This window comes from Pararge aegeria, chromosome 20 (genome assembly GCF_905163445.1).
Source record: "Pararge aegeria chromosome 20, ilParAegt1.1, whole genome shotgun sequence".
NCBI classification, from domain to species: domain Eukaryota; kingdom Metazoa; phylum Arthropoda; class Insecta; order Lepidoptera; family Nymphalidae; genus Pararge; species Pararge aegeria.
In genome coordinates, this window is record NC_053199.1 from 6,186,108 (window position 1) to 6,208,255 (window position 22,148).

At 34.0% G+C, this 22,148-nt stretch overlaps 1 protein-coding gene across 1 annotated transcript in view; it reads right to left on the reverse strand.

Moving 5' to 3' along the window:
• Positions 1–22,148, reverse strand: part of LOC120632871 — a 137,387-nt gene that overhangs the window by 74,428 nt on the left and 40,811 nt on the right. The window contains exons 2-3 of the mRNA XM_039902910.1: positions 4,548–4,577; positions 3,806–3,908 (exon numbers count right to left, since the gene is read on the reverse strand). Coding sequence (XP_039758844.1) covers positions 3,806–3,908; positions 4,548–4,577 — 133 coding nt within the window. The remainder of the gene's footprint in view (positions 1–3,805; positions 3,909–4,547; positions 4,578–22,148) is intronic.

The window sequence follows — 22,148 nt, forward strand, 5'->3', positions numbered from 1 at the left end:
CCGGTGGTAGAATCACTACAAACAGACAGACTTGACGTTACAAAAGTGCTTATATTAGGCCTACTTGAAATAAATGAATTTTGAATTTTGAATTTTTGAATATACATATAGATTTACCCCGTACTTGGCCTGCGAGGTGGATAGCAGCCTAAACCCTCCTTATTAGGAGGGGAGACCCGTTTTAGTTGGCTGGTAATAGGTTGATGATGATGATGATATGAACTTAGTGTTTCCGATTATATAATCTCTTTACCTAAAACTTCGATGAAATAGTTATTATAAGAATTGTTGAACGATATATATACCCGATATATATACTACACTTCTAAGGTTCTATGTAGATGTGGACGAAACTTTACAGTTAGAAACAAGCGTGGGCACTGTTTGCGCAAGTTTAAATTGGCTTTTGTACTGCTCTCGAAATTAAGGTACAACTAACGTATAATTAAAAACTGGTTAAAGTGTTCCATTTATTTCTAATAACTGTTTAAAGGCGTGTTGTTTACAGAATGCGAAGTGTGAGTTTTTCTAACTTCGTTTACTAATTCGATCGCGTGAAAGTTAACTACTATTTATATGGTACCGACAGAGCGCCACCTAGTGACCGTAGGGTTTCCCAATATTGTCACTAGATGGCACTCATTCCATTTATATGTGGTGCGTTTACGCACTACCTATGACCACACTTAAAGTGGTCAACATAATATTCAAATATGGGTCGAGATCCAGGGTTTAATCCCAGGTCGGGACCAAAATTATAAGTTATTGGCTTTGTGGTGTCTTTAGCAAGTTTGAGTTATCCACCACCGTGCCTCAGAGAGCTCGTTAAATCATCGGTCTCGATTATTAAAACTTAAATTATGGCATCATTTATTTGTCTTTGATTTGATAAAGAGGAAATTAATTTCATAATCTTTGATCCAAAGTATAGTAGAGGTCAAAATTGAATGAGTTAATATTTCTTTCTACTTAACAATATTAAAAATATAAGAAAAACCTAAATCACTTATTCAATTGTATTGTACGAAGCGCGAAAAATATATTCTTCTGCAATTTTAGGAATTATTTATGCGCAATGCCAGACCCGTGAATCGAACTCGTAATCCATACTCAAACATGCTTAGATTTTGGCTGAAAAAGCGCAACTGCTAATTTTCTTGCTAATTTATTTTTGGTATCTCTCTTCCAAACCAGTGTGGAGACTATCCAGACATTGACATGAATTTTTAAATTTTAGACTAACTAGTCAGTTGTTGATCTTACTCACATTTAAACTGACATAAACTTATACCTACATAAATGAAATATAAAAACAAGAAAGCACATTGCCTTAAGCTTAATATCACAACAACAATCTACGCAAACATTAAAACGGCAAATCCAGAAGTCGGGCAGTAACGTTTACTCCGAAACTCGTTATTGTAATCTTTATTGAAACATTGCAGACTCTCTCCGAGAAAGTTATAATTATCCAAATTATTTTTCGGAACCCCTAATACTGCGAAATCAAAAACAAATAAGTTCTATCCTGCCTTTTTAATGAAATCAATGTAGAGAAGCAAAGTAAAGGGATTTTTTTAATGTAAGTTAAATTGTGATTGAAGTGTACCTGACACCTTAACAAAAGTTTGGCGTCTTGTTTGTAAGCTTTAAACATTGTATTACCGCCACCCTACCAGATGTTGACCTTATATAGTTTTTTCATAAATTTTAAAAATAGTCTTATTTATGTAAGTACATTGTAGCAAAAATATTTGTTATTGAATAATAATTAAAGTAAGGATTTAAAAAACCTAATAAGCTGTACAACACTCCTAGCACCTCTTGGACAAATGGGCCTCTCTTCGTGTAAAAGATTTCTTCTTTCATGACCGAAGGTTTTACGCTACATTTAGTTCTTGTTCAATATGATGTGCTTTTAGTATCATTTCTGCAACGGTTTCATACGTATTTGACGTATAAGAAGATAACCAAAAGCAGTTATCTCTTATCGCACGGCTAATAACTTGCAATTGATAAGGGTGGTGCGATCAATACAGCCATCTGATATGGCCGCGAATATTTTATTAAATCAATTTTATGGCTTTTACCACAGAATTAAGAACATACAGAACCCTCAATGTTTACCAGAATGCTTCAATATTAATCGTGTACACGGATTTTGTATGTTCGTAATTCTGTAGCTTTTACAACCATTCCAGGTCATAAAAATGTAATTGTAAGGCACAGACAGGATCGTAACAATAACGTGATAAGATATAAAACTTTATTGGCCGGAATTTATTTATTTTTAGTACGCTACGATTAAACTAGATGATTCGATATTTATATGAAGTTTTAGTTTAAAATCATCAAAAACCACTCCACTTTAGTAGTGTTTCTCGAACACAGTAATTATTTTAACGGAATGCTCTAAACGTTTACCATAAAATGGGAAAGTAAGGAAAATTGGTGAGCTAGCAACATTCCGCGGGTGTGAAGTCAGGGGCAGGCGGGGCATTTTCACTGTTTTTGGACATAATGCATTGCATGCAATAATGGATGAATGAGGGTTCCGTATATTCTTAATACTGTACCGCAAGTCGTCTTTTCAGTTACTGTTTAGATCAAATTTTCTTAACTACCGCAAGCGATAACTATCCCATCTAAGCCATATTACAGTTATTAGTCATTACTGACCCAGTCATATGATACCTCATTGATTTACACGAAGCGTATAACTTATGACAACTGAGCAAAGACGTCGTGTCTCAGATGATAATCTCACCAAAACAAATCATAAATTATAAAGCCTAAACCTATTCAGCATGATCACGTTACGCTAAATAATTGAGAGTAAATAATGGATAAAACCTTATTATACTGTAATCATCCTTATTTTCTCATATATAGAATTCATATTACATCAACACATGCGTCCAATGTGACGCATCATAAATAATTCGGATCAAAGGCCATGGTTCATTCATCTTGGCCTAATCTCAGTGATATGGGTAACACTAAGATGCTTTTAGAAAAAAAATCATATTGTAAGCCACATCACACCTTAGGTGTGAGATTTCACACACCCTCGTAGACTATTCTGTACTCTCGAAAAGGTTTAGTTACACTGTAAACAGGATAGAAAAAATTAAAAGTTAAACGATTGCGATAACTAGATATCAAGATACTTGCAATAAGTATCTTGAACGCGGCATCTTTTTACTCCAATAAAATGGTTCAGGTTAGGTTTAAGAGTCACCTCTTACATTTAAAAAACGGTTGTTATAGCTCTCGTATAAGTAGCTCTTGTATTGGAAGGTAAGTTCAAATTCAAATATGTATTCTTTATTCATGTAACACAGGCACTTATGAAGCGTTCATACATATATATATATACATGTATATGTTTACATAATTATGAGATGATGGTGATAACTACGTTTGCCAACTTAAACCCAAAACTACGATGGTTTCAAACGCACCCTGAAGTTTGAGCCGAAGGCTAAGAAAAATGGAAATGAAAGGCATTCATTTTTTTTTATATGTTATCGGCTTGATAGATAACAAACGCATTTCTGGTCCGCCGTGTACAAAGGTGTCGGTCGTCTCAGCGCTTACAAAGTTTTCAAGATTTAAACTATACACACAACTTGTGACTGTAGTAGACGTTTGGTACTCCTTTGTTTGATGGTTCTATGTTTTTGTTAACTCTGAGGTGGCCATTGTATGTTTAGTAAGGGGTTGATGCTAAGTTGAAGCGTTGTGCATCCTTCTAAACCCAAGCTAGACTCAAGTTGGTAGATTAAACAATAAAAGTACTCACAAGAGGAAGTCCTGTTCCCAGCTTGGTGTCGGACCCTTCACTGTCACCGTCGTCGACTTGACATTCTGTAGTTTGAGTGTCACGTATGTGTTGAATTGAGTTGCTACAAACAAAAAATAACTATTGCAGACAACATATTAAATTACAATTATCTCCCAATCTAAAATTATCAGAACTGTGGTCCTAGGAAAACCATAATGTCATTTTTCAACATTTACGTGATTTCCAAAATAATCAATGGCGATATCTTGTTCATCTTCTCCTTTTCATTAATATTCCAAAAAAACTTTTTATTCTTTGAGTCTTATTTTAAGACTTAACATGATCCCATAACAATATTTTCTGTAATATACACTACACTCATCTAAAATCTTAGGTTAATATCATATAGCTACTATCATTAATTCCTCATCTCCTCCTCATATGTATATGACTTTTACATCTATTTTTTATATATATCCAAGCTAACAAATACAACATTCCTTATAAACATTATTTGCGTTGCTGTTGTTTTTTATTTTAGCTCCATGACCTATTTGCAACATTAATTAATTATACTTGTACGAGTTTTGGAAAAGCTGCAATTAATTTACCACGATAAAAAGGGGTGAAAGCTATCTACACCACATTATTTTCCAAGTGACAGATAAATAACAATTTGTTTTATTTATACGTCCGGTTAAAAACTTGCTTTTTTAGTTTCTACTATATATTTTTAAATAGTGTTCAATTGTATCCTTACCTTGTATACCCACGTAGCGCGCCTTTTTTACTGCAAAGTAAGAAAAAAACCTTATTAATATAGAATCTACAGAAAATAATGAAGTACACACGAAACGACACGTACATGAAAGTATGTTATAGCGATATATTCTAGTGTCTCATGTAATGCAATATTTGAAAAACTAGCTATTGATCGCGACGTTTCCGGTGCTCTAGGCTCAGCAGATGACAAATTAAGACAGAATATGTTTATATGCTAAGCCCTGCATAGATAATCAATATAGAACACACATTTTTGAATATGTAATAATGATTATGTTTCTATACTAAATATAGCGTAAGAGATTTTTTTTTAAAAAGCTAATCTCTTCAACTTACCAAATCTCTTTATATTAGATAGCCGAATACTTTAAGAAGGTAGGCTGTTCTACCTCACTCTTCATATCTAACGAGCTGAGAAAACGGAGTCATAGCTCGGCCAGACGGCGTGGCGATTCGTCATGCAGGGCTACATAGTGTAAGAAAATCGTATAGAAGTTTACTTATATACTTTTCAGAAGTTTTATTTTATCACGCGAACAGAGCCAGGTCTCTGTAACCGCTAGTGTATATGGCTGCTAGTCGAATATTCTTTCATTGCTCAGCCTTAAAAATTACGCATTTCTTATAAAATATGGTTGCGTGTAACACGGAATATTACTGGAATAACGAATCGATAAAGGTTGTATGCTTCCAGGCAAAAACTACAATAACGTCACAAGTTATTAAATTTAATCTACATGTAGTTTTTAAACCCTTTGATTGTGTTAAAGATAATTAGTTACTACTTTATTAAAGACTGAAAAATCATACTCAATAGTTCAAAATTGAATAAGTGAAAAGTACTCTTCGATTCGATTTTTACCCCCTTTACGAAATTCCGATTATAATTAATGGTAGAAGCTCTCGAGACGGTTCCTAATAAATTTATTTCGATCAGATTTTTTTTTTCATAAATCAGATTATGAGAGAGGAGTTTCAATTTGGGGTCACCCGCTTAAGCGATTATTATCATAATATGTCAGTGATAATAACCGACATTTAACCGTGATCTTCGAGACCTTATTCCTAGACAAAGGAAGAATTCCTTAGTTTATCCAGATACTAATCAAATATTATTCGGCCTACCTGATAATCGAATACCTAAATATTTGACAGCCGGTTGGCGCAGTGTGCAGCGATCCTGCTTTCTGAGTCCAAGTCCAAGGCCGTGGGTTCGATTCCCACAACGGGACGGGAAGGGTCAACTAAGGAATTTATAGTTTCAGAATTGTCTTTGGTCCGGTCTAGTTTTGGCATTAGCTTTACCACCCTACCGACAAAGACGTTCCGCTAAGCGATTCAGCGTTCCGATACGATGTCGCGTAGAATATGATTAGGGGTATGAGTTTAATATAACTGCCATTCCCCTAACAAGTTAGTCTGTTACCATCTTAGACTGCATCGTCACTTACCAGCAGCTGAGATTGTAGTCGAGGGCTTGTAGTAAATCGTTAGTTACCTACCTAGTAGAAATTGTTATTTATGTGGAAGAGCCAGCGTTAAATAACACAGCCAAAAGAACTTACTCAAATCTGGTATGTTTAAAATATATATGGTTATTTATATTCGTATATATACTATATACGAATATAAATAACCAAGGCAGCTTATAGAGCAGTTAAAAGTTAAATTTCAAAGAGCAGTATAAAAGTTTGCCTAAACCCAGTATTTAATCAGTGTCATCTCGTACCGCCCCAAAATAAAGTACAATTTATCAAATACACAAGGCTCTTTATCTCCCCGACCCCACTAAAGTTAAAAGGCTACTCTCATGTTAAAAAAGTTCATATTTCGCAAACATGTCATCATTCTAGAACAAAAATAACTAGATACTCAACGTTCGAATTATCCTCTGAAACTACTGCACAGTTGTTGACACATTTTTCTGCTCTGTAGAGGTATAAATACGTTCATAATTATTGTGTCAATGCTGTGCAGTGACGTCATGTGCAACGAATACAAATGTCACGTGTTATCAGATTTTTTTAATTTCCTATTAACTTTTTCAGTTTATAATGCTAATACTATTCAATATTTTTCAACATTCAAAAGACTGTTTTGCCATATTTTACTCTTTGAACAACTTTCTACCATTTACAAATACTTCGTGCATATGTTTTATCAATGGTACAGGTATTGATATATTATCTATGGTAGACACCATATCCTAATTCTGAATGCCTAGTATTCTTCCAACAGACTTTTACTTACTTACAAATTGCAGAACCAGCTCCGATTCACAGAGGAGTTTTATTCTTCGGGTTAACAAATAACTTAAAAGCCTACAAAGAAATTCTTGCGTGTTGCAGAAGTTAAATACTCTGTGTGTCTGTTTTCGGGATAATCTCTACAATGGCTGTAACGATTGAAATGCCTAGAAAATTCCTCTTATTTATAAAAGACCCATTATTCAGAATTTCATTCCACGATAGTTATGAAGATTATTGTCAAAATTCACTGAAATATGAATCCCTAGATGTTGGTTGGATGTTTAACTCAACGTCTCAACCGTACCACCGTCTTGCCAATACTATTTGTGTACAATTTGAAGGATAGATACACTTTAGCATAATACATGTGAGCATATCAAGTCCTACCCATTTAATCGAGAATTTACTGAGAATTTTCCATACGTGACATATATTATACTAACAAATCCTTGAGTTTATGAAGGTCAAAATAAGATACGTGGCGTCGCGTCGCGTCGCCTAAATCTATGAATTTTTGGTGGAAAGATTAGTTAGCAAACAATCGAGTTAGAAACAAATAGGTAAGGTAGAATTGCATGTGTATTTTATCGATTTAGGTTGAGCACCAATTTGAGTTTATTATTTCTGTTTTTTTTTCCGGTCTCGAGGCTTCGGCCGTGGCTCGTTACCACTCTACTGACAAACAACTACTGACAACGTGCCGCCAAGTGATTGAGCGTTCCGGTACGATACCACGTAGAATCCGCAGAGTTGTGGGTTTAATATAACTACTATACCTCTAACCGCTATCATCTTGGAAAGCAGCATCACTTGACATCAGGTGAAATTGTAGTCAATGGCTTGTAGTGGAATAAAAAAACCCTTCGTTAACAGTAATTATATGATAGAGGAATTTAAGCCCACCGTTTCCTCAATTCTATTCCTGGATTCAATTCCCGACTCAGACTCATTTTAAACCCGACTTAATTGTAAAGAAATTTCTAGTGTAAGCCAGCCCTCGTTGCCTCTAAGACCACCTTAAGATTTCGGTGCCAGTTTTTATCAGTAACGTGATAATAATCGTTAAAGTCTGCAAACCATCATCGCAGCTCCATGGTAGATCATTGCGCCACTATACTATCCTTATCTAAGGGAAGGGTCCCTTACTGTCAATTTCTGGACTCAAGGCCTTTAAAAATGAAATGCTTGTAGCAGCACAAGTACTCTCGTGAAGCTAAGAGTGAACGACGACTATACTGCGTCTAAGCGCTAATGAAAAAAATTGGTTGCCTGTAAAGTCGGTATACGGGCGAAAGTTTTACGTGACAACGACTTTGAGTGGTAAAATAATTTTAATGTGAATATTCATTCGTATAGTAGGAAGAAGGATGAAATAATAGTAACAATTTAAAACATTTATTTATACAAAGAATTATATTTAAAACATTAATTTATACAAAGAATCTCGCACTGAATTTCATATTAACAAAATTTTATTTTTACCTTTACACATACATACGTATTTATATACAAATATACATACAATAACTTGCAATACATTTGCGTACAATGAAACAGCGTTTACTACAAAGGGACGCGTGCCTTTCACTTTTTATGTCTGTCTCTCTCGCTCTTAGGCGGGCTAACCATGCCCGAGTGGAAGGGACGCGTGCCTCTCACTCGCTCTCATTGTGAGCGCATAACGTGAGCGGAGCGTAACGCAGTTTCTTGAAGTGTCACCCGGCAAACCAATTTATAAGACGTTGTCACGTCAAAAACGACATTTTGACATTTTGCTAAAGAAAAGTTTCCTGCAAAAGGAGCTCTACCTACGTATCTTAGTTGTTTTTTTCTCCTATTTATACTTCTGTTTCCGGTTTTAATAGAGGAGTCTTATAAAAATGTCACAAAGTCGCCTTTTTCATTAGTATGGCAATATCTGTGAACCAGAGAGAAAATGGATATTATTTTTCTATTGAGGTTACATAAACAATTTTAGCAAGACGCCTAAGTACCTATATCTCTTTGAAATTAATTATTCAGAAGGGCGTAGGTGGAGAGTGGAGACGAAAGGAAAATTTTATTTATCATTCATAAGATAAAAGTAAATAAAGAAACCGACTAAGTGCCATATTGGACTGGCACACGAACGGTTCCGTATAAAGATGTAAAATGTAGAACTATGTAGTAGGATGACTGGGTCTTTCAACAAGACTAGAGTGTAACACGAATGCATCGATATTTATATCAAAATACCCACCGTCACAGTGACATGAACATTATCTGTAATAAATCTAATATAATTTAATTATTTCTGAAAACTATTCAATTAGAAAAGTAAATAAGAATTATTGGCACAGAAATGCCTATCGATTTAGTAAACTATCTGGCACTGATTAATTTACAGTAAGTAAAATTGTAGTTTGGAAAAAAATCTTGTTATTTTTTATTTGCAGTGTTTTTTTATTATATTTTCATTATTTAAATAGAAATACACATTCCGTTAAATTTTTTACTGGCTATCAACTGCGATTCATGAGAGATACATTCCACTATTACTATTACTAGTGGAGACAAACGTCGGACGGACGGTCAGCAGAGGCCATTGAAAATGAGGCCGAGCAGAAATAGGGCCCCGTTGCACCCTCCGAGTACGGAACCCAAAAAAGAAAAAAAAAATCTTAAAGGTAAATATGTAAATGCGGACATTTAAAGACGAGAGCTATCGATCCTGCCATCTTTAACAAAGCCCGTATACTAACAACAATACTATTATGGGATTGTGTCTGCACCATTTACATAATCTATCTGAAATAGGCTTACACGTTCGGGACTTTATCCGAGGGAGTGGCCAATCGAGAGAGAGCGGCCTTTGTCTATTTATAATAGTTAGACTATTATGCTTGAAACAATATGATTTCATTTGTATTGTGGCGCAATTGTGTGGTGTGTGTGTATGTTGAGATGTCTGCATTCAGTGGCGTGCACTGGGTTTCCTACCAGGGTATGCATAAAGCAGGAAAATTGCATAAATCGGCAGAAATCCTCCTCTTATACAAGTTATATATACATTTTAGGGTAGGCAGTGCTTTTGTGCATGTATGAAGTGCACGCGACTGTCTGCATTATTTTTATTTAAGTTAAAGGACATAAGTACAACGCCTGTAGGTGGATAGAGGAGATATATTCCTAAACTCCTGGCATTCATGAACTGTTCATGATATAAACAGTCAATTTAGTTACTCAATTTTTTTTAATTTCACTCTCGTATAGTCATATCGAGAGTAAAAGTTTGAAGAACAGTGTTTTTAATTTTTCAAGTTATGTCTGTTTTGGTATTTTGACTTTTATTAATTGCTTTAAGCTTTGACTGGTACTTCCTTTTCGGGGGCGGGCATAGGCACCGCGGGATTTTTTTTTTATCTAACGGTATACATAAACGCAGACAAAGCTTATGTTGAATGCGCAAATCTGAAGAACCCAGACAGATTTAAAAGCACTACATATGATTGGTGAATAAATATTTACATATATTAAATGTACTTTTTAAACTTACTGCTGCTGAAAACGTTCGTCAGAGTTTATTATAATTTTATCATTTAACCTCGTAAATGTTGGTTTACAGACGTTGATTCCTTTAAGACAATTTACTTACAAATAGGTAAATTGCTAGATAAATTAAACGTTAATTAAGTACTTAAAACTCTTCAGAAAATTATACTGTCGTATACTATTTTAACCAAAGAAATTTAATTCAATACGAGCGAACACAAAATTAGGGGTGTTTATGTGTTGAATAAACAATGAAAGCCTTTGCGTGGGGGCTCGGCTGCCGTCTCCCACTCAACCAATTTTCAATAATACTGCCGAATTTGCAGCACTTTGAGACCTAAAGTAATACGTGTCTGAAGATTGCCGCAGAAATGATTTAATCTAACACTGTCGGGTGAGCTTCAACTGGTAGCTGGTTAAATGACCAGTTAGGAATTTCGATCTAGAATTCGGTAGCAAATGCTCTGATCAGAAATCAATCTTCATTACATCCTTGCGAACGAGGATCATGATTGCTTTCACCACCTTTGACAATTTGCTACCCGACGGCGGAGTGAAACACCTATCAATTACATCCCATGTAGGCTAAGCCAGAATAGAATAGAATACCTTGTTATTACTTTAGCTTTGTACATTTTGATGTTATGTTATACATTGATATATTGATTATTGTTACCATTTTATAATGTGATTGAATTTTAAAATTATGATTTGATTTTATTACTAGAGTGTAAGTGGTTCCCACTGTACATGTCTAAAATAAAAAATTTACAAAGTTAAAGATATTCTATTGTACACAATCTAATCCAAGCCAATTAGGCAGGTCTATTAAAATTGTACTTTCATTGATATAAAAATACCTCTTTTAATAATGAACTTGTAACTTATTATAAAATGTAATATTACCTTTTTTTTAAATTATAAATGTCAAATAATTAAAATCTTTTACACCAGTAGCATTTTATTTGCGTTTTGAATATTCGTTTTTTTTTGTATGAAGTACAAGTATGTCGTAGCATCGTTAATAATACGTTATCACAGATGACAATGAGCGAAGCATTTTTGTTAAAAAGTTAAAGTTTAATTTAAGTGCTGATAAAGTCTGTGTAACCGGTTTTATTATTCAACTACTATTGGCCAAAGGTCTTATTGAACTAGTAAAAAGTTTAGCTCCTTAACCACTGGCATCCGAAGTGTAGCGTAGATGTATAAAAGAATTGCGAATATATTTTTTAAACCGATATTGGAGTATGATTTAATTATAATTTTTAACTTGGTTTGCGTTACCATTTTCGCTAAGCCTGCGTATTTCAAAACACAAACAGATAAGAACTCCGAACTATTTGCTACTGTAACTATTGATCAGTAAGTCGGGGAATTAATTCTTTCTAATATACCGATGTATCTAGTGCAGACCTCAAGTTTATGTATGTATGAGATTGAAAATGAACCCTTTTTTACATTCAGCTGGAAAATCCTACCACGTTTGCTAATTTGTGAACTCGCAACGGAATAATGCATCAACGTACACAGCCGACAACTGTTCTGCAAATAAATGCAAGCTCCGCTATAATTAGACTTTTTACCCACGTAGCGACGTATAAAGTATGTATATTGTTGGGTTAATAGGCTAGCTGTTTGTAAATTTCTCTTTTTTTATTCGACTACAATAAGCCTAAAAATTAAGGAGTAAGAATTTTTATATCCCTTCTAATGTTATGAATGCGTATCCGTGTTTTTAATAATATGTGTCCTTCTTTTACGCAGGAACAGAGCTACGGCTGTACGAATTCAAATTCAGTCTACAGGCCCAGAATGTGATAGGTTATGCTATTTTGATCCCGGAAAAATGCACGAGACAAATTAAAAGCGCTATTCAGTCTTCAAGCTAATACTGTTGCGAGGATTTTAGTGTTTTATTTGGTACTAAGATATGTCCGCCATATGAGACCTTGTTTCTGATTATATTTTTGTTTTATTTTATTTTGTTTATTCATAAGACATACCAGCAATTAATTGTAACTAAATTCATAAAAAAAAAATTATGTGTTAGAATTACAAGATCTGTCTATTGCCATTGTCATATGCCATACAATAATAAATTATAGATGTATCGTTGTTATCTCCGGTCAAATTAAAAAAAATAAAAACTAAAATAAGTATTTAACTAAAAACTATTAAGAATAATAATATAAATATGAATTAAGCTATTTAAACAGATTGATAAGTAATATTTAATAAATAAAAATAAAATTTATAATTAAGATTATTTATATTTAATTCACACACAATTTTCTTCCTAAAACTTTCTAGGGTATCGTGAAAGATATCAATGTCAGGGTCGGCCAGGTTGTTGTAACTATTTACAAAAAATTTTGAATATAAGATCTTTATTTTCTCAAGGTTTCATTTTTTATAGTTAGCTACATGTTTTAAGCTGTTACGTTTTAGATACACTTAAGATTTCCTTTAAAATTGATTGAGCTTTGCAACTTTTATTTTGTATCCCATACTTTGAAAGGTTTTTAACTAATTCGAATGCTAGTTATGGTCGGGTTCTATATGCTGAGCACATGGGGTATGGTATGTAATAGTGAATGAGCGCCTGCAATATAATTAAATGTAACTAAAGGTGAGGAATGTGAGGTGTATTAATAATAAACCTCATGAGTTATTGCATTATTACCAAAGTTACACAGCTATGACAAATTCAAGCGCAATTGGATGCCAACTACAGCAGCAGAAGGCAACAAATTTTCAACCGGAAAACATCGAAACAAGTTAAACAAAATTTGCATTTCTAATGAAGAAAGTGAATTCTGCCAACTGCGATATTTGTGGTACGGCGAATGATATCCAGCGCATATGTAAACTAGCCTTTACCCGCAGCTTTTCTCACGTTAAGTTCAATTTTAATTAGACAATAGGGCAATTAAACCTCTATTATGGGTCCTTAAGGGATACATTTCCGATAGTTACTATTAGATATAGCATGAAGGTATCCCTCCAAAAAATCCCGGAAGACAAATATAATCAATTAACTCGTAAAAGTACCAAACCTGTATACCGGGTTTCGTTCAGATTCTTCGTGAAATACGTACTATAGAGGAGAATAAACAAACAGGTAAAGCACAGGAAATTTTGTTACAACTCAAGCAGAGACGCTTGGTTCGGTCAATAAAGTTAAAAACACCTAAAGCAGAGACGCTTGGTTCGGTCAATAAAGTTAAAAACACCTGAAGCAGAGACGCTTGGTTCGGTCAATAAAGTTAAAAACACCTAAAGCAGAGACGCTTGGTTCGGTCAATAAAGTTAAAACTTGTAAGAACATTCATCATCCTTGATATCATCACTCATTATCTCTCCTCTCAGAAAGACAAGTGTTTAAGCCGCAGTAAATCACGCTGGCCTTGTGCATATTCACACGCCTTTGAAATCTTTATGGACAACTCTCTGGAATGCAGGTTTCCTCACGATTTTTTAACGCACATAGCTTTACCAAAAAGTTATAGGTGCGTGCCGAGTATCGAGTTCGTCCCCCCGAAGATGAAGTTGACGTCCTAACCACTAAACAATCGCTTTGATACAAAACAGGAATGAAAAGAAAATGTAAAAAAAAAGAACAAAAGCCTCAAGGCCACTGTTTAATATATCTCAGAAGTGTTACCGCACATCTATAAATAGCCCGCAATTTCATCCAGACGTAGCGTCCCACACCGTAGTATTCAAGCAGTTAATGAATTACGTTCAGCGTGACAGGACTAATCCCTCAAGTGCTTTGTGGCCGACTGGCGCCTGGTTAAACTCAGGATGTATGAAACCACATACGACTTGTCAAGCGATTTATTTTTAAGTAAATATTTCTCACTATCATCGCAAAATGAAGTTTATATTAAACAATTCATTATAACTCAGAATAATATCATTATTTTTGCTCGACGTCTGCCCAGTAATATGGATAAGTTAATACTTGTAGGTAAGGTGGAGAGACCACGTGGCCGATCACCTCGTCGCTGGTCTGACCACGTCAAGTCGCTCACAGGCCTCCCTTCCGTTGAAGCAAGTGATATTTTAATAGCTTAAAACGTAATAAATGTCTTTATATAATACGTAAAAGCTTATAACAAGTACAAAAAGATAAGAGCTTATAGTAAGTACAAAAAGATTTAAACCCTGATTTAATAACAATCGCACATAACTTTAATCTTTTTGTACTTACCTAGGTACTTGTTATATAAAAGACATGTTTTAGTTTTTGAGCTTTTGTTTAAATTTCCATACTTTGAAAGGTTTTTTCAACTGATTCGGATGCGAGTTACAGCTAACTACCAAATTCATGTTTTGTTCATTAGCATGTTTCATTTTCTCGCTCCATCCATTAGGCCGTACTAGACGTACGTAACTTGGCATACATATTGCCTGTGTAATGAAGATGGGTAGTTGGTGTTTTTTGGGTCAATTAGACAGATGCTCCAGATTAATGCTGCTGACAAAGGCGGCCGTTTATAATAAATATTGCATTAATCCTTTGAAATGAAACATATTGGTACTTTTCTATTAATCACGTTTCAATCATCATCATCGCAAGCCTATAAACAGTGGCGCGCTATTCATACATACACAAATACACTGCCTACCGTAATTTTTTTAAATAAGTCGCTTATGAGGAGGATTTTTCAATTTTGGGCCATATTCCTGCTTTATGTCAGAAACCCTGTGCACGCCAATGCCTATAAATGTTTTACTACTGAGCAAAGGGTTATTAAGAGGAAATTAGAGCACCAACCACCCAGTTGCAATACGGTTCGGTGGGTTTTAACGCTTATTAACAAACATAATTTTATAAATATTTGCTAGTGATAATAACCAAGGACAGTGCACGGGAGTTGATATCCCAAATTTCCTGGCTCTATTATGGTACTCAATATTTCTATACAGGAAACGGTAGTATTTATTTTCCTTAAACTAAGAATCTCTTAATTCAACTTAACATGGAGATAGTTGTGCGTTATCATCGATTAGCTATGTAATAAACGAATCCCCATATTAAAAAGGTTTGTTGGTGAGCAGCAACTAGGACGCATAAAATGACAGTACTATATCCAAAAGAATGTTGTCGTAAAATATGGGAATAATGTTTGCCATAAACTCCCTCCCATTGTGTGTCGGAGGCATTTGTTCTTCCAGAAACGTGAGAGATTAGCTCCGTCGTGACAAACGTAATTTATTAAATTCTTGTCGCGTATATCAACTGGGGCATTTCAATAACGATATTAAATAAGTTAACGTCTCAATGAATTATATGATTTCTTATTTGCGTAATATTTTATACATTTATTAGCTTGAGCTGAATTGATACGAATTAAAAGAATTTTTTTTTTAATTATAATATTCGACGGACCAACGAGATGGCCCACCTGATAGTAAGCAGAAAAACATCGCCTTAAAAAACACAACCCTTCATAGCGCATGCAACACGTTGTACAAAGCCCTGATAATGAACTTGCGACATAGATGTTAAGCCTGATTACACCGGAAACTATGCCCTTCAGGCCATAACACAGCAATGCAACAATGCTGCTGCGGATGAAATAAGTATGGCGATAGATATTCCTGGGACAAGCTCTGTCATAAAACGCTTTACTGCAAAGAAATGAAGTACAATGAAGCTCTCCAAGTAAATAGTTTTACTTTTGCTCATGTGTAACTAATGTATTATCTACTTATTTTTAAATAAAACTAGTTGTATCCATACACGCGTTGCCGTCTGGTTATATAGAAAAGAAAATTTAATAAAACGTGTGTTACTTTAAAGTCAACGATGCCACTATTTTTCAAAAAGTTTATAATTAATACTTTTAAATAGAAATGCGAAATAAAGAAGTTTAAGTAAATACATTTCATTCTGAGTTTTTCTGACACAAACTCATTAGAATGGTTGTATTAAAATGTTTATTTTACCTTTCCTAAGTATCGAATGGAAACAATTATTTGTTTCCACACAAACGCCAGCAAACACCGTACCGTTAACATTACATAACATTATGGACGAATTAAGCTGAATAGTTACACGCAACATCGCATTTATTAGCACTAAAACTGCGAATTATTTAGCAGCACTGCCAGAACCGAATCGAACACGTAAAAAAATGCGAATGACGTCAGCACAACCTTCGTTTATACAGCGTGCACGAATGAGTCGTTTCAATTTATTTTAACAGTTTATCTTCCCATGTTCCCGTTTTCACTAACAAACGTCGTGTCGATATATTCGATGAACCTTTTTTTTATAAAATAACATTCGTGTCTCTATTTTATTTTATTGACTCTAAAAATATTTTCAAAGTATTTTCGTTCAACCAGCGGCGTCCCATTTTCTTGCTCTGAAAGCATCTCGAAGGCTTTTTGTCCGCGATTGTCAATTGCAGGCGCTAAGAAAACGAGCCGCGAGATTGGAATCTCCTGATGGCTCATTATTTTCTAAACCAGAATTCATTTCCATTTTAACTTATAGTGGATACCTTAATTTTTAAGTTTTCATTCCATTCACCAATTCATTATTATAAATATCACTTACGTGATATTTACTCCGTTATTTAAATGGCGTGCAAAAATGTGCTGGTCGCACAGCACATTGCTACGCACAATTTAAATTTTTACGTCAACGTTTGTCTTTTTCCCTAACAGTAGGTTGGTTAAATTGAACTATGTATGAACGTTATATAAAAAACATAATCAGCTTTACATCACTGAAGTACGTACGTATAAATGTTATGCTGTTATTAATGTAAAAAAAAACTTGTTTTCCTGAGATAAATGCATGCTAACGCATTGGCAATATAGCGAAGTAACTAACGTTGCAATTAATAAAGTTGGTAGCCCCTATTTTAAAAACGACTCCATAGGATGTAAGGTCATACCGCCAGTGAGGAACGCTTAATCACCAATCGACATTCAGTTTAAAAATTTACGTCTGTTTTAAAGTTGAACTTATCTTTGTATTCGTCATTGTTTCAGTTAATATATCCGATAGTCTTTGTAGTTGTAACATTATTAATATTTACTTACTTTAACATACGTCGAAAAAACAGTGAGACTTACAAAAAAAAACCATTTCGTATGACAGCTTTGAGACAGTGCCCCTCCAAAAAAAACACGGCATTCTCCTACGTCCGCTTCCTATTGAATATAGTAATTATAGTCCATTTTTTGCGGAAACGTCAATGAATAAAGCATAAGGGTCCAGCTGGATAACACAGGCATATTTCATATCAGATCACCGAGTAATGAGTTGTTGAAATACTTGATAAACTTCTTAACTAATGTAATCAGCGCCATAAAATAATTAAAGCCACCAGAGCACCCTCCAGGACGCCAATACTCTTCTAACAGACTTATATTAGTTTCTCAGAGAGCTATGGTAGACCTTTTTACTCTACCCTACTGTAATATGTACCAACTTCAAACCAAAATAGTCTATCGTTTTAAATTTCAAGCCACACCAACAAAGGCACGGAAAATGTATACAGTTTGTGCTCGACCTAATTCTAAAATGTTTGTATTGGTGAATTTTAAGCCAATGCACTTATAAAGTTTGATGAATAAAAAACGAGTTAAATGTTAACAGTTCAAATGGCATACTAGTTGGGTTCGAAATAATTGGAAAGCATTTGACCTTTCAGCGATGGAAGTTTTGCATTATAAACAACAAGTTACCGTTGGGAACTTCAAAAAAATTGCTACGATGAACAAGGCTTTAATCGAACAAAAATTCTAAATTTTGTATTAAGCCCGTTTTCTATTAATGACCGCTGAACACGCGAACGTTCTTAGTTAGTTCAAACTATTTACTAAGAAGTAGGTCAATGATCTTTGTATGTTTGTTTCTGATATAGTTGTGAAACTTTAACTTCACATGCAATCTACTATTTTAATCTTCATATTATAGCTATAATTCATCGCTTAGAATTCATTATATTTCTTTATCCATTCATTTGGTTCAAAACTACTAATAAGTTTAATAAATGAATAGCTAAAACGTTTTAATAAGTTTAATAAATGAATAGCAGGCTATATATTTGATCGCTATACGCATTGATGTTAAAAGCAAAAAGATAGAGTTAGAAATTATCAGTTAGAAATTATCAGTTCCATCCTTATATTATAGATACAAAAATGTTTGCCTTATATTTCATTGCTTTGTTTGTTACCATCGATTTCAAGATGAAATTTGACACAGAGATAGAAGTTAATAAATAAAAAAATCTCATCCAATATCTTCAGATGATAGATTTAAATTAATAGTGCCAAGAGCCATCTAGAGTATCTACAACCAAGAGTGAAAAAAGAACAGCGCTACTAAATTCAGTCTGCTATCTAAAGGTTCTGGAGTAAATGGATAGCAAGTGCATTACAATAAACCCTCCTTAAGCTATCCGCGAAGTGGGAAACTAGAGGTGAAAAATTATCGCGTAAATTTCTGTAACACGTACATATTTCGAGATTATTTTTTCACAAATCTGATAATCTATAAATATGGGAATCGCGTTTTAATTATATTTTAGTTTTCACAGTTTTTCAATAAACTATCTTTATTTAACTATTATTTTTAAAAAAATGTGGCGGTTCTTATCATAAGAGTTTTACTCCCTTGTTGTGTTCTTTTTGGCTACTACTTTTGTCATTTTAGTTTCGTAAACCGTACTAGAAGTCTTTCATTGCATTGTTTATTTCGTGTTTTTTTGTAAATAACTATTGGGGTGCGGGGATTTTCAAAACTCAAACATGTGTTACAACATATGTCAATTCATGATTGATTTTTAAAATGAATGATTCCTGTTGTTTCTTAGCGCGCTATCCAAAACTATGTTGATAAGCGGAGCACTTGATACCTACTAATTTTTCTACGGACTAAAGTGAATCTATGATACATAACATTATCTGCTTCCTCTCTCTGTGTCTCTCTGTCTCAACTGTGAAATCGAACAATAAATTCGATTAAAAGTAGTTGTTCACATTTCAAAAATCGTGGAAATGTACAAAAGTTAGTGATCAAAGTGAATAAGCTAATTCAGAAAGCCACAATAAGTGAATTCTTAACACTAAGTGTTAATTAGACTACGTTAATATGCTTCGTGAATCTATTCTACAAGTAGGGACATAGGCTCTTTCTCGTGTCTAGTTTTATTTTGAATATATAGCTGCACTAATTAAGCCGTTGCCGAATGTAGCGGTAAGAGGTGAATTTTAATTGGATGCTAGCTCATGTACCGGTACGATATATATTTACATTTTCTCGCAATAATTCTTTAGTTGGTACAGTTAGATTTGCATTAAAATGTTGTGTTGTAACATGTTATATAATGAAATGTAGTATTTGGGTAAAAAAGTTTCGACTTAGGTACCTGAATATCGGGCAATCTGAATGGTTGCCTTAAGACAGGAATTTTCAAACAGATATTCTACTTGCTTGCTATAATGGCAGAAGGATACTGAAAAGGTTTGTATCATTGATTTATTGTGATTAATTTTGAAAACGTTGGAAAATATAACAGATACACAAAATTCAGTTTTGAATACGAAATTTTAAACCCAAACTATTTTATTATGAACCATTCGACCTTACTGGTTATAAATAAATAACTATGAAATGACATTGTTAGTTCGATATACACTGGTTTCGCACGTTTGCGATGCTTTTTTTATAGGCACGCGCTGCGGGCCTCCCGGCCGGTACATCCGCAAACGCTTTTTTCCTGCATTTTAAATCGCTAATATCTTTGAAAATATTTATTATTATTATTGATGCTTTAAAGGGTCATGATCTATATTACACACACGCACGCACAATGTATTTAGGTTACATAATTGGATAAGAAATCATGCTGTGTTGTTTAAAATCGCTTCGTAAATAAGCCATTATTTCTCGTAAAAAGAAAAGGATAAAAATTATTTCATGTGTGTTTTTCCTCATAGGTAGATATATGCTATTATGACTTTTTCGAAAACTCTTAAAAAGTTCTACACTTTTAAGACATTTTTAATGATCTATCTCGTAGGGTTCAACCAGCGTTTGCAATGTAAGCGCAAAAAAAAATGATCATTTATGGCATCTCATTAGAAACCTCCAAAACTATCAATGATTCTCTACTGTATTATCTACATGTATTCCACCTATAAACATTCCTCTTGATACATTCTATTTTTAAAAAAACTGCATCCAAATCCGTGGCATTGTTTTAAAGTTCTAAAAGCATATTTACAGACAGACAGCGGGAACTACTTTAATATTGATAATAGCAAGCATAGTTAAAATCAAAGTAGGAAAGAGGAAAAAAAAACGATGTGGGATGGGTGCAACACTTTAGTTGAAATAAGACATAATAGAGTTTATATTTAAACCATTATTTAGAGGCTATATCAATTAAGTCTCGGGGATTTTTAGTAACTCCGTATAACCATACTACACGTGTTAATAAAAACATCTAATTCAGACAAGTGTGGTATAATTGCAATTCCTGGACCTATGTGGGTTGCAATAACGTGTGTCAAGCAGAGCCATTTACATGAATTTTTTATATGAATATGAACATCCTCGTCTATCCTGATATTGCGGTGACAAGGGAGCACGACTTCTTATAAATTGTATGTGTTTGATCCTCGTTCTATGCTTGAAATATTACTAAGCTCGATAAATATACTCGTACACGCTTCATTTTATTTAGAACTAATCTCGGCCACCACTCCTTAATACCTAGGCTAAGTAGAATGTTTAAAGAATTTAGTACTAAAAGTGAGTGTATTGATTTGTTAAACGATCCACTAGGAAAATTAAAACTAAAATTATTAAATCGTTTGGCACTTCACTAGAAGGTGACTCGTAATTTTATGTTTACTCCTACTTTGACAGACAGACAGACTTGACGTTTCAAAAGTGCTTATATTAGGCCTACTTGAAATAAATGAATTTTGAATTTGAATTTGAATTTTTGTTTTCTCAGTCCCTTAAATATTAATATTTCTTATATAAATTACTATTTCTGTTTCAATTTTAAATACAAACTAGCGGACCCGCGCGACATCGTCCGCGACAAAGTCGACTTAAAAAAAACACGTCAATTATGCCTATCCAAAAAACCACGTCAATCTAAAACTCCGTTGCGCGGATTTTGAAACACAGATGGGGAAAAAATAGCGATGCTATCCTGGAATTAAAAGAAGCCTATGAGCTATGCCAGACTATATTGTAGGTACGAGTATCTCTGCCAAATTTAAGCCAAATCAGTTCATTCGTTGTGGCGACAAACATCCATCCATACATACATCCATCCATCCATACATCTATTCGCACACAAACTTTCGCATTTATAATATTAGTAGGATGGTACGTATGCATTCGATCGTTGTCCCATATGCCTTGCGACTTGCTGTTATCTGTGAAGAATTATGTCCTTGATCTCAAACAATATTCATCAGATCTTCATTAAAATTAGACAATACATGCTTAGTAGTACACACTGTCAAATAATAAAAGAATGATTAATATATATCAGCTACCACTATACCAATTTTTTTTTAAATCCGTTCAGTAGTTTTCACGTGATGCCCGGACAGACAGACAGACAGACAAAAATTAAATAAAAATCTGTTTTGGACTCAGGATCGATTGTAAAGCATTCCCCAGACAAAATTTTCAAAATATATTAAATGTACAGAAATCTTCCAGTTACAGTTTTATAATAAGTATAGATATCTTTATTGTTACTTATGCTATATTTGAAGTAATTTAATTCTTCCAT